Consider the following 25,067-nt stretch of genomic DNA (forward strand, 5'->3'; position numbering starts at 1 on the left):
TAGTTAACAAGTTTGTATTGTGTACCTTTTACATAATCCCCCAACAACCAGCGAAAAATCCACTTGTCCCCTCATGACCATAACTGCTAAACCCAGCATTTCATCTTCCTTTGCTTTTTTCTAAAGTCAGTTTCCAACAAAGAAAGTACAAAGCTTTACTACATATTAAGATACCATGCAAAAAAACCCCTGTGCTTTAAGAAGTGTATCACCACATAATTGTTTAAGGAAAAAAGTGCTACTGACATTAATACAGAGGTGGATGGGTATATCACTGCAGTATAATCAGAATGCTGTAATTTTATCCAAAGAACAAAAATTAATTTTTTGAACCTGTAAAAGCTTATTTCTTTACAAGAGAGACATCTAGTGGCTAGCTTCTAAAACAGGACTGAAGCTCAAATATTAATTCACTGTTGTTTAATAACAGGCACACTTCTACCATCTTAATACTGTAAGGCTAAGAGAGACCCACAGAGAGAGAGCTAAAGAACCCTGGGCAAAAAGGAGGTTAAAAACTCAGTTCTAAGCTGACAGTGGTAACGGAATGGTAAGAGTCCAAGCCTGAAGTTAAGCTAAAGATATTACTGGGGAGGGGTCTCTCAGTTCCACTCTTTTTTCCAACTGACAAGTTCAAGTGCATTCTCCACCTCATTGTCGAATCCTCAGACCCAAATAGCCAGGAAAATAAAATGAGGGACTTATGTGACCAAATGAGACATGTTAGCCAAGCACAACCAATACAGTCTCCCAGTTTGATATCCATGGCTTCCTGTAGCAAAACACTAAAACACAACTGAAAAAGAGCAGCAGCCACAGATAAAAACATGGGATTTATGATAGTACCAGAATACTTTTCAAAGATTATATTTACCACTCAAAATGTATATGGTCCTATCCACAACTATCAATGTCTTTTTAAATTATTATTTTAAAAAATTCATTTACTTATTCTTAAAATAAGCATTACATGCACATGGTCTAAAATTCAAAAAGGTACAAAAGGGCATATAATTCTCATCTCTGTCCCCCTCCACCCAATTTCCCTCCCTTAAGATAAACACTCATCAGTTTATAATATAAGCATATATGTATATAAACTTTATTTTTCACACAACGGTAGCATACAATAAACATGGTTCTACATCTATCTTTATTCACTTAATACTTCTGGCAATCATTGCATATTAGTACATTTAGGACGGCTTCATTCTTTATCCATTGTAAAGGCATACAATAATTTATTTAAGCAGTCCACTATTGAATATTTCAAATCATACTACTCTTTTGCTATTATAACGTTGCACTGAATGTCCTTGTACACATTTCATTTTCCACATGTATGGTTATATATCTATCAGATAAATTCCTAGGAGTAGAATTTCTAGGTGAACAAGCAATTATCATGCCTTCCTGATTAATCTCTTTTCCACTACTGATCTTACCTTTGTACTGGACTGAGTGCTTATTTTAAACAATTACGGCAACATGGTAGAGAAGATAATCTGAAAACCCTCTCAATAGCATACATTAAGAAATCCTGGAGAAATACAACAGAAATACTGAGGTTATCAGCAAGTAAGAAAAATCTTCAGGGGCCAAAAGGAAGCAGCAACGTTTAAAAACCACAGTTACACCTGCTCTGGAGGGCTTTGTCAATTATGGTAACCAAGAGGCTCGTGTTTCAATAGCCACTGGGTGACATGAGATAAGATCTTGGGTCCTCATAAGCTGGAGACCTCAAAAAAGAACACTGCATAAAACAGTGAAAGGACGAACCAGAAAAATGCTGCCCACTAGCAAAGGGAGACAACAAAGAACCGTGTTGACCTCAGCATGAGCTCTTGGGAGAGAAAAAGGCGGAGGGGATGAGGGGAAAGGTTTCAATTGAGACTGCATAACTATAGCTTCCTCAAATGGGTTTGAGGTTCACATTATTACTAGTAGTACAGTCTGAGCAACTTCAGACTAAGAAATCAAAGAGGGTCCTGGACTGGTGCCAGAGTGTCTAGTGTAAGCAAATGCACACCCCCTTCTACATGAACTTGAGTTCACAATGACATTTTAGGAAAAAAACAAGGAAACAACCCACCATAATCAAGAGTCAGCAGGAACCGCAGACAGCAGTAACAGACTTCCAAGAACTTCAGATACTGGAATTATTTATACAGATAATAAAGGTCCTAAATTTTTGAACAAAAGGGGGCTTGATACATGAGAAAGGAATATAATTCCATCTAAAAGACCAGATAGATTTGGGAAAGAAACAGAACTTCTAGAAATGAAAAACATAACTGAAACAAACAAAAAAATACTCAGTGTGCGGGCTAAAGATCAAATTAATTAGAGCTGAGGAAAGAAAGTGACTTGAATAAATTATTCAGAATGTAGCAAAACCAGAGAAAGAAATATGAGTTAAGATAATGTATTAAAATTTTCCAGAATTGTCATATTCAGAAAGCACAACAAATCCCAATGAAGCTAAAAAGAAATCACATGAAGACACATATCACAGGGGAACTGCAGAACTCCAAGGACAAATGTGAAGATCTTAAAAGCAAATGACAGATATAAAACAGCAGTGTTCTCAACAATGGTAAAAGAAGTGAGAAGACAGCAAAATAAATAAATGAACTAAAGTACTAAAATAAATGTCAACTTAAGATATTTCACATTCAGCTCAACTATCATTCAAAAATATGATTCCATACACATGAAATTTTAAAACAGGCAAAACTCATCTTCAGGGGAAAAAAATTAGAGCAGGTTGTCTCTGGGGAGGAGAGGAGCTAACTGGAAAAAACCTTTCTGGATGATGGTAATGTTCCATATACTCATAGGGACTGGGTTATACAGGTATAAACATTTGTCAAAACTCAACAAATGTACACTTAAGATTTGTGCATTTCATTGCATGTATATTTTACATCAATAGGGAAAGTGAGCTTCATATCTTTCAGACAACTGCTTAAACTCCAACATTTTTTTTCTCTGAACATATCATATATGTCATTCCATAGCAATACTTCCACATCTAATTCTGTTTTTGTTTAATGGTTGCACAGAATTCCACTGTATGAAGGTACCATCATTAATTTAACTCAGTCCTATAATGATGGATACTTGATGTTGTTGCCAGTTTTTACACTATTAAAAACAATGCTGCAATAGATAAATGTGTACATATATCTCTGTGAACCGTAGTAATAAATTTGCAGGCTAAATTTCTTGAGTAGGCATGTATAAACATTTTGAGAAGTATTATCAAATTGCCTTCTAAAATTTACTCTCAAGAACAGTAAAAGAGGAAAATGCCCTGGCTAACCCATACCTTCATTATATTAGATATTATTAATATATGTTTATCAGCCATATATTATATATGTATGAATATATTTCTATGATATCTGTTACATATATATCTTTCTATGACTATCTATTCATAATATTCTTATCTTTTGCCTCCTTTCCTAATTAGTTGCTAGTCTTTTCTTATTAATGCATAAGCACTCTTTGCCATACATATTAAAGATTTTTTTTGTCAGCTAGTCTTTTGACTTTATTATGGTCTTTATCACACAATTTTTTAGAAACTTAGATCCAGCTTTCTCCTCACCAAATGGCAAGCTAACTGTCACAATCTCATTTACTGAATAAGTAATTACTGGTATTAATTTGAAATGCTATCTTGATCATATACTAGAGTACTAAATATCCTTGTGTCTATTTTCTATAATCTAACTGTAGATTTCTATGTCAACACCATAAAACTTTACTAGAACTTCATAACTTTTAATGAGTCCAGCCTCATTACTCTTCTTTTTCAGGTTTTTCCTGATGCTTCTCCCATGTCTATTCTTCAAAATGAACTTCAGTCATTTTATCATGAACTCTTTCCTTCTTCTCAAAAAAATAAAATCCCAAATCAAAAATAACAAACAAAAATCCCATTAGTATTTTGAAATCACATCAGATTTAAAGATCATTCATTTAAGAAATAAGTGTTATTTCTATAATATTGAGTCTCCTAAGAACAAGGTACTTTTTTCCATTTGTTCAAATCTTTTAAGTCATTCGGTAGGGTTTCAGCTTTCTTCATATAGATCTTACATATTTCTTTCAACAGGTTTTGATTAGCACCAGGTGAAAGTGAACATAAAGTTATATGCTTCACAAAGAGATGAGGTAAAGCAGTTACCTCTGAAACCGTCACTGTTTTAAAGAAGTAGTTTGGGATCGGCACCAAAATAAGTAGGGGAGGCTTCTACTGAACACATTTCCCTATCAAGCTCCTCCATTTTTAACAGAGAATGTCAATCATGCTTTGGCTCCACTTATTCTTGATATAAGCATCCCTTAACTTTTCCTTGCTCATTAAAGCTATCCATTACGACATTCCTGCAAAGTCAGCAGTCCTCTAAAATTCATCACTATTAACTACATATTTGACCTCACAGACTGGTTAGGGTTACAGCTCACTTTGACTATAAAATGAAAATTGCAGTTTCTATTCTTAGAAAAATTAACCATCACATATTTTGCATATGATTTTAGGAAATTCAGAGTCATACTGGTCAAAAACTCCTGCCATAAAGGATGCCTGGGTTAGAATGAACCTACGCTTCTAAGGTACCAATTGCATCTGCTGCTACGTAATCTGCTGATCGGTCTACAGAGGTAATTCAGGCACAATGATACATGAGTCACACTTCATGCAGGGGTATTTAAATTTTTTTTAAACTTTTTATTTTGAAATAATTACAGACTTTATAGAAAAAAATTCTTCACTCAGATTGCTCAAAAGTTACCGCTGGAACATTTAACTTTAAACAACTTCAATTTGAGTTTTGTGGGGTATTTTTGGTGAGGAAGATTAGCTCTGAGCTAACATCTGTTGCCAATCCTCCTCTTTCTGCTGAAGAAGATTGGCTCTGAGCTAACATCCATGCCCACCTTCCTCCACTTTCTATGTGGGACACCTGCCACAGCATGGCTTGATAAGCGGTACGTAGGTCCGCGCCCAGGATCCAAACCTGTGAACTCCAGGCCGCCAAAATGGAGCATGCAAAGTTAACCACTACGCCACAGGGCCAGCCTGCAATTTGAGTTTTTAACTATACTGTAGCTTAAGCTGCTTAAACAAAGGTCTAATTTAATACCTAGGGAGTAATAATAATAATCTTAGTACAGGACCAAAGTCTCATATCAACAATTCCAAACTCCCCAAATCTCTGAAACCGAAATCTATTTTGTAACTCCTTCAGCAGCAAAGCCTGACTGAACCCTTTTACAGTCATTATTTACCCATTATAATGTGAACGTTTGTAGGTTTTACTATTTCACTGCAGAAATAGTATTGTTTGATTATGCAGTGCTGCCCCAGACCTCCTAGGGGTGAAAATAATATAGTAAAATGTACCATATCCCCAAAGATTGCAGATAAGGGAATGTAGACCTTTAACTGTCACTGCATTGTATATTATTTACTAAGTGCCAGGTACTACTTTGACTATTATTTCATTTAATCCTCTCAACAATCCCAAGGTCGATCTTGCCCAAGGTCACCTAATGTGTACCAAATGGTAGAGGCAATATTCAAATTCAGATTTATCTGAGTCCAAGCCTTCAATTAAAAAAAGCATTGAAAACGAGTCCCTCAAAAACAGAATACTGGGTGCATGGGAGGTGAAAATAATTCTTTGAAAAGATTTAGTATACCCTTCTTCCCTCTTTTCAGTAAATAACTCTACAATCATCTAAAACCTTGGTCATTTTCACACGAATGGCTGCGAAAACACAGGTATCCTGAAGAAGGTCTTTCTACATGTCTTTTTTCATTTTCTTCCCCTAAAAGTGAAGTACAGGACCTTATGATACCAGCTCAAGACAAGGTTGACATACCAGAAGCCATATCGTAGAAAAGAAACCCTACTGTAACTTCGAATGGACTGCTGACTAACTAACCCAGCTGGATATGCACCCTCCAGGAGATCTAACTGCTCTGTAGATTTTATAACCTTTGCTTGTATATGTACCCCCCACGCGATAAGATGATAGCTTTGTTCTTTTGAGTTCCTTAGGAATGTGATGACCCTCGAACAGAGAGTCTATGCTGATAGCCATCATCAATGAAAACTGAAAGACTGGTGTAGCACTCCGAGGCTGTAACACTAGAAGGTCGACATTCCTAACTCCCTCCCCTATAACCCACCAGCCTATATAACTGCTGTAAGATTTTGTGCCCCCTTAAGATGGTTCTTTGAGACATTAGTCAGCCATCTTCCCCCTTGCTAGCAAGCTGTAATCAACTGCCCTTTCTTTTCCACCATCTTGCCTCTTGATGATTGGCTTTTGTCTTGCGGCGAGCAGATCATGCCCCTTGTGCAGTAACACTTACATATTTATCTTGTTACTTTTAGCAAGCAAAATTTTCTGCAATCCTGACTCTCCCACATATTGTGTTCAATAAGTATGTCTTCTATATTTATCTAAATCAGTGGTTCTCAAATAGAGATGATTTGGCCTCTCCCCGACCCCTACCCCAGAGGACATCTGGCAATGTCTGGAGACATTTATTGTCGTCACATTTTTGTTGTGCATGTGGGTCTGTGCTACCAGCACCTAGTGGGTAGAGGCCAGGGATGCTGCTAAATATCCTAAAATGCATAAGACAAAGAATTCCCACAACAAAGAATTTTTTGGCTCAAAATGTCAACAGTGCCAAGATGAGAAATCATGATCTAAATCACTGATGAAAATGCTGAACAAAAATGAACAAAATATTGGGATACACTAAAGAGATTTCCAAGTTGACTATCTACCAACTAACCAGCAGTATTCTTTACATATGGCTTTCAACAAGCTGAGAACTCACCTCAATGCTTTATTATTCATCCAACATCTGAATACAGACATTTTAAATTCAGTGAGTGGCAAAACTATTTTGCCATTTAAAAATAACAATGGGCAATTTAACAATGAACAAATGGAAAAATTTAAGTTACAAAAATCTGAATTATTTTTTTCACTGAACTGACTCCCAAAATGGTTCTATGAATGAAAGATCATTGGATTAAGTCTAACTTTACACTTGAATTTTAAGATCCCATTCTGGAACACACAGGCAAATATTCCATATCTCAGTAGCAATTAAATAAAAGCAAATTAAAACAAAATATCATTTCAACCTTCCAAATTAGCAATAAATATTTTTAGAAAGAGACAACTCAGTGCTAGTGAGATGTTTAAACAGATATTCTCATATACTGCAAATAGAAAAGAAAACTGGTTTAACTTTAGTTTATTACTAGTCCCACTTTATAGTTGAGGAAACTGAGGAAAAAGAAGTTAGGTGGTTTAGCTTAGGATCACATAAGTAGGAAGAGGCCGATCAGAAATTTGAACCCAGGCAGCCTGGCTCCAGCCTGTGCTCTTAACCACTCCATTTTACTATCTCTATGTTATACAGAATTTTTTTACAAGTATGTAAAACGCATCACACATTTGGTGACGTCAGCGTCATGGTGGAGTGAGCTTTCCCGTGAACTCTTCCCCCGATAAGATACAACAAAAGGAACAGTCACAGAACAACAACGGAATCCCAGACAGTGAAAAGCAAGATTGGAAAGATCCACGCTGCCGCATGTCTGAGAGTGGAACGTGCTGGGACCCCGGAGGAAGTGAGGAGAGGTAAGGAGAACTCCTCTCCCTCCCCATCAGATCAGCAATCCCGGTGGGCGCGGCTCCCAGAGAGGGGGGAGGGGCGGCCCCCACGGGGAAACCGTAGCTCTTTGGGCTCTCTCAGCCAGTGGGCAACTCCCACACAGAGGACTCAGAAGAGCCACAGGGCTACCATCAGCATCTGAGCACCCCAGAGAGCAGATAACGAGGGGCAAAGGAGAAGCCCCCACGCCAGGGACCCAGAGGGCAAAAGAGAGAACGCCCCCACCCCGCAAACCAGACCCTGCAGCTCAGCCAACCAGACCAGACCAAGCAATCTGACCCACAGGTGGCAGCAGAAAAACCACTGCAGAGGGCAGGGGGCTGAGATTACACAGCCCTTTACCACCACACAGTGGCGGGGGGTGCAAATTGCAACCAGAGATTTCCAGGATGAAGAAAAACAAAGCCAACACAGGATCCACAATGCAAAGATACATGAAATCACCAGACCAGAAGGAAAATGACAAACACCCAGAAACCAACCCTGAAGACACAGAAATCCATAACCTAAATGACAGAGATTTCAAAATAGCTATCATAAAAACACTCAACGAAATACGAGACAACACAAACAATCCAATGAGATTAGGAGTTTCTTCACAAAAGAGACTGAAATCATAAAGAAAAACCAACCAATCAGTGCTGATGGAGATGAAGAACACAATGGAGGAGATAAAGGAGAACCTGGAATCTTTAAAGAACAGAGCTGACAATATGGAGGAAAGAATTAGCATTTTAGAGGATAGGAATACAGATATGCTCCAGATGGAAGAGGAGAGAGAACTAAGACTAAAAAGAAATGAAGAAAGTCTCTGAGAAATACCTGACTCTATTAGGAAATGTAACATAAGAATTATAGGTATTCCTGAGGGAGAAGAGAGGGAAACAGGAACAGAGAGCCTATTCAAGGAAATAATAGCTGAGAATTTCCCAAATCTGGGGAAGGAGCAGGAAAATACCAGTAAGCGAAGCCAACAGGTCACCTAAAAATGTCAACAGGCAAAGGCCCTCTCCACGACACCTAGTGGTAAGGCTAGCCAGTCAATGACAAAGAAACAATATTAAGGGCAGCTAGACAAAAACGAAAAATAACGTACAAAGGAACTCCCATCAGGCTCTCAGTGGATTTCTCAACAGAAACTTTACAGGCTAGGAGAGACTGGAATGATATATTTAAAATACCGAAAGACAAAAACTTTCAGCCAAGAATACTCTATCCAGCAAAAATGTCCTTCAAATATGATGGAGAAATAGTAACTCTCCCAGATAAACAAAAGCTAAGGGAATTCATGGCCACGAGACCCCCACTACAAGAAATACTCAAGAAGGCCCTCAGGCCTGAAAAAAAGAAGAGAAAGGGAATACAAAGCTTGGAGCAAGGAGAAAAACAGGTAGACAAACTCAGAAAAATAGTAGATCTTTACCAGAATAGGTTAGCAACCACTTAAATACTAAAATCAAAGATCAAAGGAAGGAATTCACCAAAAATAAATTTAACCTCATCACTGTAAACACACAGCCACAACACAAGATAGAATAAGGTATAACAAGAACGACTTAGAAGGGGAAGAGGAAAGTGATTGCATTGACTTAGTATAAGGAAAGAGGAGGCCATCAGATAATGGACTATCTCATACACAAGATTTTTTACACAAACCTCAAGGTAACCACTAAACAAATAATCAAAACAAAATCACATATGATAAACAAAGAGAAAATGAGAAGAGTCATAAGACAGAACAACCAAACTGAATTGGCAGTCCGAAACAAATGGGACAAGAAATAAAGGAAATGCAAAAGAGCCAGAAAATAAGTGACAAAACAGCAACATTAAGCCCTCATATATCAATAATTACCCTAAATGTAAATGGATTGAACTCTCCAATCAAAAGACACAGATTGGCAGGATGGATTAAAAAGCAAGACCCAACAATATGCTGCCTCCAGGAAACACATCTCAGCACTAAAGACAAGCACAGGCTCAGAGTGAAAGGATGGAAGACAATACTCCAAGCTAATGTCAAACAAAAGAAAGCAGGTGTTGCCATACTCATATCAGACAAAGTAGACTTCAAGATAAGATAGGTTAAGAAAGACAAAGAAGGGAAATATATAACGATAAAAGGGACACTCCACCAAGAAGACACATCACTTATAAATATATATGCAACCAACATAGGAGCACCAATGTACATAAAGCAACTATTAACAAACCTAAAAGGAGACATTAACAACACCACAATAATAGTAGGGGATCTTAATACCCCACTTACATCAATGGATAGATCATCCAGACAAAAAGTCAATAAAGAAACAGTAGACTTAAATGAAAAACTGGATGAGACGGACCTAGTAGACATATACAGAGCACTCCATCCAAAAGTAGCTGGACTACACATTCTTCTCAAGCGCGCATGGAACATTCTCAAGGATAGACCATATGTTGGGAAACAAAGCAAGCCTCGATAAATTTAAGAAGATTGAAATCATAACAAGCATCTTTTCAGACCATAATGCTATGAAACTGGAAATGAACCATGAAAAAAAAACTGGGAAAGTGACAAAAATGTGGAGATTAAACAACATGCTACTGAACAACCAATGGATCACTGATGAAATTAAAGGAGAAATCAAAAACTATCTGGAAACAAACGAAAATGAAAATATGCCATACCAAACCATATGGGATGCAGCAAAAGCAGTCCTGAGAGGGAAACTCATAGCGATACAAGCCCACCTTAACAAACAAGAAAAAGCCCAAATAAGCAACCTTAAATTACACCTAACAGAACTAGAAAAAGAAGAACAAACAAAGCCCAAAGTCAGCAGAAGGAGAGAAATAATAAAAATTAGAGCAGAAATAAATGAAATTGAGACCAAAAAAACAGTAGAAAGGATTAATGAAACAAAGAGTTGGTTCTTTGAGAAGATAAACAAAATCGACAAACCCTTAGCCAGGCTTACTAAGAAAAAAAGAGAAAAGGCTCAAGTAAATAAAATAAGAAATGAAAGAGGAGAAATTACAACGGATACCACGGAAATACAGAGGATTATAAGAGAATACTATGAGAAATTATATGCCAACAAATTGGACAATCTAGAAGAAATGGATAAATTCTTAGACTCATACAACCTCCCAAAATTGAACCAAAAAGAAATGGAGAATCTCAATAGACCAATCAACAAGTAAAGAGATTGAAACAGTAATCAAAAACCTCCCCAAAAATAAAAGTCCAGGACCAGATGGCTTCTCCAGTGAATTTTACCAAACATTCAAAGAAGATTTAATACCCATCCTTCTCAAACTATTCCAAAAAATAGAGAAAGATGGAACACTTCCTAAATCATTCTACGAGGCCAACATCACCCTGATACCAAAGCCAGACAAAGACAATACAAAGAAAGAAAATTACAGGCCCATATCGCTGATGAACATAGATGCAAAAGTCCTCAACAAAATATTGGCAAACCGAATACAGCAATACATTAAAAAGATCCTACACCATGATCAAGTGGGATTTATACCAGGGATGCAGGGATGGTTCAACATCCGCAAATCAATCAATGTGATACATCACATCAACAAAACAAAGAATAAAAACCACATGATCATCTCAATAGACACAGAGAAGGCATTTGACAAAATACAACATCCATTTATGATAAAAACTCTCAACAAAATGGGAATAGAAGGAAAGTAACTCAACATAATAAAGGCTATTTATGACAAACCCAGAGCCAACATCATACTCAACGGGAAAGACTGAAAGCCATTCCTGTGAGAACAGGAATGAGACAAGGATGCCCACTCTCACCACGCCTGTTCAACACAGTACTGGAGGTTTTGGCCAGAGCAATTAGGCAAGAAAAAGGAATAAAAGGAATCCAAATAGGGGGCCGGCCCGGTGGTGCAAGCGGTTAGGTGCGCGCGCTCCGCTGTGACAGCCCGGGGTTCACTGGTTCGGATCCCGGGCGCGCACCGACGCACTGCTTGGCAAGCCATGCTGTGGCGGCGTCCCATATAAAGTGGAGGAAGATGGGCACAGATGTTAGCCCAAGGCCGTCTTCCTCAGCAGAAAGAGAGGAGGATTGGCAGATGTTAGCACAGGGCTGATCTCCTCACCAAAAAAAAAAAAAAAAAAAAAAAGGAATCCAAATAGGTAATGAAGAAGTGAAACTCTCACTATTTGCAGATGACATGATTTTATATATAGAAAACCCTAAAGAATCCATTGGAAAACTATTAGAAATAATCAACAACTACAGCAAAGTTGCAGGGTACAAAATCAGTCTACAAAAATCAGTTGCATTTCTGTATGCTAATAATGAACTAACAGAAAGAGAGCTCAAAAAGATAATACCATTTACAATGGCATCAAAAAGAATAAAATACCTAGGAATAAATCTTACCAAGGAGGTGAATGACTTATATACAATGAGAACTACAAGACATTATTGAAAGAAATCGATGATGACATAAAGAAATGGAAAGATATCCCACACACATGGATTGGAAGAATAAACATAGTTAAAATGTCTACATTACCTAAAGCAATCTACAGATTCAATGCAATCCCAATCAGAATCCCAATGACATTCTTCACAGAAATAGAAAAAAGAATACTAAAATTTATATGGGGCAACAAAAGACCCTGAATAGCTAAAGCAATCCTAAGAAAAAAGAACAAAGCAGGAGGCATCACAATCCCTGACTTCAAAACATACTACAAAGCAATAGTAATCAAAACAGCATGGTACTGGTACAAAAACAGACACACAGATCAATGGAACAGAATTGAAAGCCCAGAAATAAAACCACACATATACGGACAGCTAATTTTCGACAAAGGTGCTAAGAACATACAATGGAGAAAGGAAAATCTCTTCAATAAATGGTGTTGGGAAAACTGGACAGCCACATGCCAAAGAATGAAAGTGGACCATCTGCTATTGCCATTCACAAAAATTAACTCAAAATGGATCAAAGACCTGAAGGTGAGACCTGAAACTATAAAACTCATAGAAGAAAACATAGGCAACACACGATTTGACATTGGTCATAAAGGAATCTTTTCGGATGACATGCCTACCCAGACTAGGGAAACTAAAGAAAAAATAAACAAGCGGGACTTTATCAGATTAAAGAGCTTCTATAAGACAAACGAAACCAGAATCAAGATGAACAGGCAACCCACCAGCTGGGAGAGAATATTTGCAAAACATACATCTGACAAGGGGTTCATCTCCATAATATATAAAGAATTCACACAACTGAACAACAAAAAAACAAACAACCCAATCAAAAAATGGGCAGAGGAGGGGGCCGGCCCGGTGGCGCAAGCGGTTAGGTGCGCGCGCTCCGCTGCGGCGGCCCGGGGTTCGCTGGTTCGGATCCCGGGCGCGCACCGACGCACTGCTTGGTAAGCCATGCTGTGGCGGCGTCCCATATAAAGTGGAGGAAGATAGGCACAGATGTTAGCCCAGGGCCGTCTTCCTCAGCAAAAAAAGAGGAGGATTGGGGCCGGCCCGGTGGCGCAAGCGGTTGAGTGCGCGCGCTCCGCTGCGGCGGCCCGGGGTTCGCTGGTTCGGATCCCGGGCGCGCACAGACGCACTGCTTGGTGGGCCATGCTGTGGCGGCGTCCCATGTAGAGTGGAGGAAGATAGGCACAGATGTTAGCCCAGGGCCGTCTTCCTCAGCAAAAAAAGAGGAGGATTGGCGGATGTTAGCTCAGGGCTGATCTCCTCACAAAAAAAAAAAAAAAAAAAAATGCATCAGAAATGATTGGAAGACAAAGGATAAACAGTGGTAAAAATATTCACAATGTATGTAACAGACCAAGATGAGATATAAACATGCACATCTTAAAAGAAATAAAAAATTCAAGAGCTCAGCCTCTCTAACAATCAGATATGCAAAAAAAGTTTAATAATATCCAGTTAAAATGCAGGTATAACTAAAACAGGCGCTCTCATACTTTTTCAACGAAGGTATAAAGTGGTACTTTTTTGGGAGGACAATTTGGAGTTTCTCTAGAAAGTTTAAATGCATGTAGTCTCTGACCAGTTATTTTGCTCTCTAGTAGGAGTTGATCCTACAGAAAATTCACATAAGCAAACAGAACAATTTGTTCAAGAGTGTTAATTACAGCATTATTTGTAATAATAAAAAACTAGAAATAAGCTAAATGTTCCTGAATATGGCAATTAAATAAATTAGGATATAATAGTCATAGTTGGAATATAGTACTTAAAAATAATGAGGCAGGTTTGCATTAACAATGAAAGAGATCCATAATATATTGTTAAATGGAAAAAAGCCAGCTACAGAAAAAAGTATGCCTTTATTCATAAAAAATTAATAATGTTCAACTTGAGGAGAGTCATGTAACTTTTTACACTTTTATGTAAATATTTAATTTTTTGTGTGTGTGAGGAAGATTAGCCCTGAGCTAAAAGCTGTTGCCAATCCTCCTCTTTTTGCTGAGGAAGATGAGCTCTGGGCTAACATCCGTGTCCATCTTCCTCCACTTTATATGTGGGATGCCTGCCACAGCATGGCTTGATAAGCAGTGCATAGGTCTGTGCCTGGGATCCGAACCAGCGAACTCCAGGCCACCAAAGTGGAGGGCACGAACCTAACCACTATGCTACTAGGCCAGCCCTAAGTATTTAATATTATGTTTTACTTTATTAATTGAAAAAAGAAGAAAATATGATCAGAAGGAACATGAAATGTTATCAGTAGTCATCTCTATATAGCAGAATTACAGGTGCTTTTTTTCCTTTAAACTTTTTTATGATAAAGATGTATTATTTTTACAATTGCTACTATACACTGATTCCTTCCTACACTCCAGTTAGTGTCTAGGTGAATTAATACACTAAAGGTCACAATTTTACATGGCAGCTATCATTAGCTCCATTTTACAGATGTGAAAAAAGCTACGAAATTAACTCTAAAGCCTATTGTGTACTATGTCCCTAATCTCATCATGGGAAAAGTTACTAAAAATGTATGAAAACCAACCCCAAATCATTGCAAATTCATGAACAAAAGGCATCATGCAAGAAGAGTCCAATTTGCCATTTCAGAGATCTGAGGTGTTCCAAAATAACAGAGTATAAATTTGGGTTCTAAACCCAGACAATATACTGAATGTAATATTCTTGGAAAAAACTTTGCACATACATTCACGTATCTAGAGACCCCAAAAGTTTACATTTGAGGCTATATGCTTTTCAGTACTGAGAAATAAGAGCTGATGGCAATCATTCTGAATGGTTTCCCTCATAAAACAGAAATACATTTTATATTTGAGAAGGCAAAAATCGGTTACCCTAAATTTCAAACAAATTATGTCAATTTCTAAGTATGTCAGTTTCAAAACGCACAAAGGAATCATCTCGTATTTGATAAATGCAAGGCATTACTTTACTTCTGGAAGCCAACCAGGAAAAAGGAAAACCAGTTTTATAAGTATTTATGTCTTAAAACATATATAAAATAAATGGAAAATACCACCTTCTAACAATATAACATCTTTTGAAAAGGTAGAAGATTTGTTAGAATAATGATAATTCCGATGGTTCTGTTTTTTCAATTTATGTAGTAAAATTGGAAGGGAACCTTCGAGTTTACCCAGTACAAGCCCCACATCATACAGGTGAGGTCCAGAAAAAGGAAGTGATTTTCTCAGGGCCTCACAGTTACTAAGAGGCTGAAGAGGGAAGGACTCACTCAGGTTTTTTGACTTTAAATCCAGAATCTTGACTTTTGAAAGGTATTATCCAATAATTTAGCAGGCTGCTTACAGTTCTGTGCAATGCTGTTCTCCTCTGTACTATTGGGGCCTCTTCAACCCAGCACTCGCAGAAAGCAGCAAACTAATCTCTGTTGCATTATCTGTATTCACAGATTCACTACAGAGTAAATTTTTCAAAGTCCCCTTCTTCCCCATTGCTGGCTTTCAAGTAAAATCTTATTTGGAATCCCAAAGTAGAAGGGATTATAAAAGCCAAGCTGCTCTGGTTACCACTGTGCAGAGGTCCTGCTGTGACTCACTGCTTTGTCCCTAAAGCCTCTGAATACCTCCATGGAATCTTAGGTCTCAGAGAGACAGATACACACATACACACACACACTACATGCCCAAATTTTTATTGGAGTCACATGACATAAAATCAGCATAAGTTTCTAAAAGCTTATTTTCAATTTGTGCAGTTATCTTGTCATCAACCAATAACAAACAGCTCACAGACCACACTGTGGGTAGCAATGCTCTATAGCAAACCGAACCTTAAAATATGTTCCTGATCAAATCAGAACACTTGATATACTAAGAAAGAAGTTAGAAACTTACTTCTTATCGAAAAATGTTGAATTCTCTTTCCTCTTGGTGAATCCATTGGGTAGAAGTTTTAAGTTAATACCTTGCTTTCTGGCACGATTTTTCATAAAGTACATCTAACAGCCAAAAACAGACAGACAGACAAATCAATTTTAAAATACCTTAAATTTCAAAAGTGAATAAAACAATGTTCAAAATATAATAGTTAAGATTTATTGAATACTTATGTTTCACACACTGTGCTAAGCAGCAATATCTCATCTAACCCTCACAATACTATGAGACAGGTACTATTATCCCCTCCATTTTAGCAATGAGAATTAATGAGATGCCAACATTATACAGCTATTTCTGAGAGGTAGGGCCTGTATTCAAACCCAGGTCTGTCTAATTCTAGAGCCTGTGCTTTTAACCACATGCTCTATAAGCCGAAAGGATTTCACGGGGATTTAAAAAATATAGGTCACTTGGCAATCGTAGGGGCTACCTATACAGTTCTTTGTCTTTTACTGATGCTTTCATAACAAGTTAGCTACATATATGCCTGATTTTATTACCAGGCAGAAAGCTCACTCAGGGGAGGAACTATGGCACTGCCTAGTATAAAGCCTAACTTACAACAGCCACTACTGTAGGCTGTACAAAATGGGACAGGAGAACATTCTGGCTCGGACATGTGTTACTCCACTGACCACCTGGGTTGGTTGAGCTGAACAAGTCAGCTCTAGAGAGTAGTGAAGGAAATAATATCATGAAGAAATAAGAAAGATCACTCAAAGAAATGGTAAAGTATAAACACAAGTTTATAGTTAAGTGAGTGGGGATCTAGAATTTGCAACACAAAGAGTGAGACAACCAAGTCATAAGCCAAGGAAAAGGAAGGGTCAGCCATTGCTGGCTAAGTAGGAGAATGATTTAAGAAATTACAGGCAATTTTTAACTTATGAGACTTTGGTTTCAGTAATGGCATTGATTATAAGGACCAATCCTCCCACTGGAAACATCTAAGAATGCCAGCTAATGGGGGACATACATATACATAATAAAATATACTTAAAAAGCATCTTAAAAGCACTGAAGAGCTGACAGAAACAGTTTGGAAAATACAGGGCAATATTTAATGAAAAGTGAAAACTCAGAGAGGTAAGCATAGCAATGAAGCCACTTTTGCTAATTCTGGCAAATACTGGCTTCCCCTTTCAACAGCCTCCTCAGCAAAAGGGTCAGAGTCAAGACCCAGTAATCTTCTAGGAACCCTTCAAAGGAAGCTGAGTCAAAAGTAATACACCCTCAGAATAAGGATGAACCAGAAATAACTCTACCTCCAGAGCATGCTAGGAAATTTGTATTGGTCTGACTGGAATAGGAAAAAAACCCATTAGAAGTTGTGGCCATAGGCCAGATTTGAAATGATTTGCCTTGCTTGTGTGATCAAGGAAATCATAAACCTTCAACTTGGTTTAAGATAGATGCAGATTTGCAATGTTCCCAGGTAACTGGCAGAGTAAAAGAATGTCTGTTTGTCCTAGTCTTCAAAAAATTCTCACAATTTTTTAAGGAAAAAAAGCAGTACTCAAGGGGCAGGTGCAGTGGCATAACAGTTAGCTGCACGTGCTCTGCTTCGGGGTCCGGGTTTCGCAGGTTTGGATCCCAGGTGCGCACCGATGCACTGCTTGTCAAGCCATGCTGTGGTGGCATCCCATTTAAAGTAGACGAGGATGGGCACAGATGTTAGCCCAGGGCCAATCTTCCTCAGCAAAAAAAAAAAAAAAAAAGAGGAGGACGGGTATCGGATGTTAGCTCAGGGCTAATCTTCCTCAAAAAAAAAAGCAGTACTCAATAAAAAATAACCAATAAAAGAAAACAAGGCTCAGTGAGTAGGAACCAAAACAGAAAAGAAAAGGTAGCTGAGAGAGTTCCCCATATATTCGGACATGAAAAGAATCATACGCAGATTATAGAACTCTGCAAAATTTAAAGGAATAAAAGAAAGCTTGAAAATACTTGCAGTGAAGAGAAACTAGAAAAAGTGACTCAGCAGATTTTTAAAACCATGAAATAAACCAGAAGTTTTCAGAATGCATTATAGAGATAAAAAAGATGAAAAAAATTAGAAGAAAGGTTAAAGGATAAGTAAGATGTAGGGAAAAGACCTAAGCCACATTTTATGGTCATTTTAGAAGAAGAGACAAAGAACAAGGCAGAAGTAATATTATAAATAGAAATTGGCTGATAATTTCCCAGAACTGATGAAACATACTCCACAAATTCTAACAGAAACATAACAATTTTCAAGTAAGATGATAATAATACACCATGCAAGTTTAGCTTAAAGTAGAAAATCAATTAAAAGATTATTATTGATATTCTTATTATTAGAATATTATAGATTAAAAGAACAAAAATGAAACAAATACAGAAAAAACATTTGATAAAATATAACCACCACTCATAACAAAATCTGTTAGCAAACTAGGAATAGAACTTCCTTAATCTAGATACCAAATTATATCTACCAAAAATTTAAGAGCAAACATCATGATGAAATCTTGAAAATTCTTCCTCTATGATCAGGAGTTACAAAACAAAGATGTACAGAAGAGTTAACATAGCAGGCCCGAGACTGTTATCCTTAGAAGGTTCTGCTTGCAAGGCTGGCCCTTGGCTGGTGTCACGGAATTTGACTGACTGGTAAATGGTTACCTACACTGACATAAAACTTTTCCCAAAATGATAATAGTGGTTCACTGTGTCTAAATTGTTTGTATAAACAATGTGGTTTTATCTGCTTTCCTTCTGGGAGTCTGGAATTTGGCACGTGTTAGGCAGAGAGCACTTCTTCAACTAGCCTCCAATAAAAACCTTGGGTAGGGAGTTTCTAACGAGGATCCCTGGTAGACAATACTTCATACGTGTCATCACAACTCATTGCCAGAGGAATTAACGGTGTACTGTGTGACTCCATCGGCAAAGGACTCTGGGAAGCTTGCAGCTGGACTCCTCCAGACTTTGCCCTGTATGCTTTATCCTTTGCTAATTTTGCTCTGTAGCCTTCCACTGTAATAAATTTTAGTCAAGAGTAGACGTGTGTGTTGAGTCCTGTGAATCCTTCCAGCAAATCATCAAACCTAGGTGTGGACTTGGGACTTACAACATAAATATCTACTATCATCACTAGTATTTGACATTGAATTGGAAGTCCTAGCTATTCCAATAAGGCAAGAAAAAGAGATTAAAAGAATAAGGATGAAAAGACAGAAATAAATTGTGATGAACTGTTTATAGAGAAAATCTCAAAGAATCTATAAATAAGGTACTGGGATAAATTTTAATACTCGCTATAAAATAAACAACAAGAAAACTCATTCCTAAATACTAGCAAGGAGATAATAAAAAATTAAAAAGAAAATGCTATTTCAAATAGCATAAAAAAATAAAGTGCCCAAGAAAAAATCTAACAAAAGATGTGCAAGACCTCCACTGAGAAAATTAGAGAGAGCCATTAAAGATGACCCCCAAAAATGCAGAGATACAACACAGTCAAGGATTTAAAGATTCAATGTTGTAAAGAAGTCCAATCACTCAAGTTACTCTATAAAATAAATGCAACCCCAATTAAATTCCCAGGTAGGCGGCCGGCCCAGTGGTGTAGTGGTTGGGTTTGCGTGCTCTGTTTAAGCGGCCCAGGGTTTGCAGGTTTGGATCCCAGGCACGGACTGACGTACCGCTTATTGAGCGATGCTCCCATTTAAAGTAGAGGAAGATGGGCATGGATGTTAGCCAGGGCCAATCTTCCTCAGCAAAAAGAGGAGGATTGGCAACAGATGTTAGGTCAGGGCTAATCTCTCTCTCTCTCTCACACACACACACACACACACACACACACACACACACTTCTAAGGTGGGGAAGAGGGGACTATAGAATCAACAGGCTGATTCTTCACATTTGTATATAATTACAAAGACCGATAGCCATACTCTAGGAAATACTCTAGAGTATACCATACTCTAGAAAATAAATAAAGTGGGAGGATTTCACCAGATAGCAAGTTTCAGTAAAAAAAAAAATACAATAATTGACAGAGTATAGTGTTGGTGTGGATAGACAAGTGGACCAACAGAATAGCATAGACAGGCCAGAAACTGACACAAGCATATAAGGATGCTTAATATACGACGAAAGTGGTCCTGCAGAGCAATAGGGAAAGAATGAACTTGTCAATAAACAGCGCTAGGAAAAGTGGATTATCCCTACGAAAAATTAAATGGAACCTCCACTTCACATGATACACAAGAACCATTTCCAGGTAGTTTACAGACACAAACATGAGATGTAACACTATAAAGCTTTCAGAAAGTAATCATGGGAGAATAGCTTCATAACTTCAAGGTAGGGAAGGATTTCTTTATAAACACATAAAAATACTAACTATAAAAGAAACATGTGATAAATTTGACTCTATTAAAATTAAGAACATCTGTTCACCAAAAGACATTACAGAGAGTGAAAAAACAAGCCACAGAATAGAAGAAGGTCTTTATAACACACACATCAACTATCATGCAAGAAATACAAAGAATTCCTACAACCCAGTAAGAAAATGAAAGGTGACCAATGAAAAGATGAGCAAAAGACTTGAACAGGCATTCCACAAAAGAGGAAATCCAAATGGCCAAAAAATATTTGAAAGGTGCTCAATCTCATTAGGAACTGCAGAGAACTGTAAATTAAAAACCACAATAAAATTACACAGCCATCAAATTGACGAAAATTTTTAAACTCTGACCAAATCAGGTATTGGAGAGGATGGGACAATAGGTACACTTACACACTACTGGGAAGTATAACTGGTATAAACTGGTATAATCACTTTGGAAAATGTTTTGGTAACATCTAGTCAAATTAAAGATATGCATATCCCACAGCAAACCAATTCCACTCCCAGGGATAAACCCTAGAAAAACATGTACACATGTAAACCATAATTCATCAAAGTGTTCATGGCAGCATTGTTTAAAAAAATTTTTTTTTGTTATTACAGAAAACCCAGAGTCCATGAACAACAAAACGGATAAATAAACCACGATACAGTCCTAAGCTAGAAAACTATTCAGAAATAAGAATGGATCAGGGCAGGGCACAAGGGAGCAGCAGGGAGCTTTTGAGAAGCTGGTAATGTTCTAATTCTATACCTGGGTGGTCATTACATGGGTGTTCACTTTATAATTATTCATTAAACGGTGCATTTCTATTTTATGCCTTTTTTGTATGCATGCCATATTTCACAACAAAAAGAAAATATTTAAAATGTTATCTTTTAAGTACAATTTTAATTATGCCTAATTAAATTTGAGAAAAAAAGAGCTGATGCATGATAATTTTCCTTTCAGATATGTATGATGTCATGTCTGTACCAATAATACCAATAAAATAATGTTTTTAAATGGTATTAAAATTCTGCAACTCCAATAATAGTCTCTGAAACCTGAAGATAATTCCATGATGTGATTTAATAACATCATTAAAGAATTTCTAGAACAAAAGCAGTTGCAAAATATTTCACATATGTAAGCTTTTATTTTGCATAGTGCTTAAGGAATGAAAAGGGATAAAAAAGTATGAAAATTAAGTGTATTAAAACTGCAAATCCTGTTAGCTCTGCCTTCAAAACTAGAATCTACTCACTTCCCAATAATTCTAACAGCATTACCCAAGCCACCATCATCTCTCACCTGAACTACAGCAATAGCCTCATACCTGGTCTCCCTGCTTCCAATCTTCCACTCTTGCTGGCTAAAGTACATTTTCCAGACAGCAGCAACAGTGAACTTTCAAAAAGGAAACATGCTCAAACCCTTCCCACAGCTTCCATTTTCACTGAGAATACATTAGGAGCCCTCAGCAGTTTCTCTAACTCCATGTTCAACATTCTCCTCTTCACTCAACTATGCTTGTCACCTTGCCTCTCTTTTAATTCCTCAAACACACCAACCTTGTCCCTAATGTAGTCTTTACTTTTGCTTTTGTCTCTACCTGGAATAGTCTTCCTCCAGATGTTCACAGGACTGCCTGTTTCTCATCATTCAGATCACTGCTTAAATGCCATCTCTCAGAGAAGCTTCTCCTGACCACTGTATTGAAAACAGTACCCTCACAACCTCCCCCCAACAAACACCGTTTTCATTTTATTTAATCTCCTGTGCCTTCTTTATCTTCCACATGCACTTAACTCTGTCTGAAACTATATCCCTTCCTCTACTCATCTCCTGTCTCTCCCCCTACAATACAAGCTCCATGAGGGGGGAGGACTTTGTTTTGGTCACTGCTGTATCCCTAGTAACTGGCATAGCCCCAGATCATGGTAGCCACTTAATACATCTGTTGAGTGGAAAAATGAATCTAATTGATTAGAAGGAATTCTAACTGGAAGGGATTAGAAGAAATACTTACATGTTTATTGCTTATTGGTCTTTTCAAGAAAGCATCTCTAGAAATATGGTCTGCTGTTCTTGCTACTTCTTCCAAAAATCGATAATCTAAAAATTTCAAAATAGAAAAATAAACAAATGACATATGCAAATGGTCAGAAAGCATCAATTTACTATGCATAAGATGGCTTACCACTTAGAAGATTCATTTCAGTAAACTGTTGTATTGAAACATATGCAGTTTTATCTCGAACTCCATTGCATGTCAGTTCTGCTTTGTGTTTCTTTACACAGGGCAAACTGAAGAGACAAAGAAGAGGTACTTTTATACTGAGGTAAGAAGGGTACAGATAGAAGTAATAAGTAGGAACTTACATATATACCTGCAGGAATATCGCATACAACGTGGACATCTGTACTTTGCTTCCTCCGTACCACAAGTTTCACACCTACAAAAGCCCACATGAAACTCAACAAATTATCAAATAGTAATTCCACTTATTTATTTATAAACTTTTAATGCTGAGTCAATTACTTGTCACAATCAATTTACAGATACGTAGTCATAGTGAATGAAGCATATGCAAGAAATCGATGCAATACTTGACAGCTGTCAAACATCGTTAGAAAATTCTCCTCTAGGACACCATCTCCAAATGACAACTATATTTACAATGTTGTTAGTGACATGTAATTCAAGAAAACATGTATTAAATTTTAAAAAATCATCTCACTTTAACAGGAGCTATGTTTAGATATCTTAAAGGCACACACACCAGAAAAAGAATATAAGAACCAAATTTAGAGAGTAGCAGTTGAATCTTTTCCTCAACTCCACACCCAGCCTAGAACGGGCATCAAAATAATCCAGAAATGCTATTACCCGTCATCTGTCTTCAACTGCTCTTCCTGGATCTTGGGATGCTGACAACCAAACTACACCTAATGCTATTTGGTCCATTGTGTTCTAGACAGTAACAGTCCCAAGAATCTGATCACTCTTTTGTTTTTATTAGACCTATTCATCTCTATCCTCTCTCAAAGGAATACCAAGTCATGGGAATACTAAGTGAAGCCAGAATCTGGCCCAGGGATTTTCTGGTGCCCAGAATTTTCACTTCCTAGCTTGGCCACTGCCCACCGTACGCTACTAATCTCACATATTTTCACTCATTTGTTGTCACCCGACAACACCCTCCCTTCCCAATTCCCCCTCCTCCCCTCCCACCACTCAGGATCAATGGACCCAAGCTTTCACTTATTTTTCATTATTCCACATCCTGCTGGTAGCGTACTGTCCTTCAGTCTGAACAATAGAGGACTCCACAGCTTTACTCTCCCAATGGATTTCTCCCAGCCCTACCTTGACATGGCCAGTTTCCGCTTGGAGCCCACTGGGGGATTTATCTGAGGCTCTTCTTTCACTTTTATATCATCCAACACTTCTGTCTTCGGGAAATACTTCTCTTCTTTTACACACACTTCATCCATCACTTCCTCCTCTTTTATGTTCTGACTAACAAACGTCTCCTCCTGTTTTATCTCCAAGTTATGCTTGTTCTCTTCCTTCACTCCTAGCCAGTCCATTACCTCTTCCTTCACCTTCACTTTCTCTTCCTTTACGTCTGGTTCATCTGCCTTCTCTTCTTTTACCACCAAACTACTATCCATCTCCTGCTTCACCTCCAATGTGCCTGGTTTCTCCTCCTTTACCTCAGGCCCATCCTCCACCTCCTGCTTTACCCACTGGCCCTCCAACACACCTTCCTCCATTTCCGACCAGTCCAGAACTTCTTGCTTCACAACCGTTAGGTCAACACGCATTTCCCCTGCCCTTTGTCCACTTCCTTCCTCTCCAGCCCCTGTCTTCTCCACTCCTGTCACTCCTTTCCTCGCCTCTCCACCGCCGGCCTCCTCCATCCCCGCTATGCCCCTGACTCCCTCCCTACCCGACTCGCGACTTGGCCGCGCCCCCTCAGCTACACTCTGGAGACCTCCTCCCAACGTCCCTTCATTTTCAGCAGCAAAATCCATCAGCTCACGACCCTTGGCCTCGCTACCACTCTGTCCTTCAATGGTACGAGTCCACGCCAAGAAGAATGAATTACAGACCGGTAAACAACAGCAGCCCACGTGTGGCCGAGCGCTGGCAAGCAGCAACCGCCGGGCAAGCGAGAGCCCAAATTGTCGTAAAGCAACGCCTCCGCGCCTCGCCTCTTCACGACTCCTAGAGTTCTTTACGGCTCTGCGGCGGTCAGGCCCAGATCCTCTGAGACAATCTGCGTGAGGCCACGCCCACCGTGAACCCGCCTCTGGGGCGGGGTTTCGCCAAACCCTTCCCCCGGGGAGGCCTCCTGGGCCCCACCCTTGACGAGTGGCCACGCTCTTCTCTGCCAAGAGAGTGGAGGAACCTGGCGGAGGGGTGGGGAGAGAAACGCTCATAGTCTTGGAATGGGAAAACGCGCTCTAATCTGTATTAACGGTTCAATCTAATCTTGTACGAAAATGCAAGAAACACCTAATGTTACCCCTCTTAAAGCTTCAGGTTCTTCACCTGTACACTAGAGA

At 38.3% G+C, this 25,067-nt stretch overlaps 1 protein-coding gene across 3 annotated transcripts in view; it reads right to left on the reverse strand.

The window, feature by feature from the left end:
* ZNHIT6 (zinc finger HIT-type containing 6) overlaps positions 1-24,676 on the reverse strand; it is a 59,856-nt gene extending 35,180 nt beyond the window's left edge. The window contains exons 1-5 of one of the 3 annotated variants that reach the window (XM_058538419.1): positions 23,863-24,676; positions 22,883-22,948; positions 22,693-22,799; positions 22,522-22,607; positions 16,083-16,186 (exon numbers count right to left, since the gene is read on the reverse strand). In XM_058538419.1, coding sequence (XP_058394402.1) covers positions 16,083-16,186; positions 22,522-22,607; positions 22,693-22,799; positions 22,883-22,948; positions 23,863-24,533 — 1,034 coding nt within the window. In that variant the 5' untranslated portion in view covers positions 24,534-24,676. The remainder of the gene's footprint in view (positions 1-16,082; positions 16,187-22,521; positions 22,608-22,692; positions 22,800-22,882; positions 22,949-23,862) is intronic. The other 2 variants (XM_058538417.1, XM_058538418.1) reach the window with 2 other exon arrangements.
* Positions 24,677-25,067: the final 391 nt, after the last annotated feature.

This window comes from Diceros bicornis, chromosome 4 (genome assembly GCF_020826845.1).
Source record: "Diceros bicornis minor isolate mBicDic1 chromosome 4, mDicBic1.mat.cur, whole genome shotgun sequence".
Lineage (NCBI taxonomy): Eukaryota > Metazoa > Chordata > Mammalia > Perissodactyla > Rhinocerotidae > Diceros > Diceros bicornis.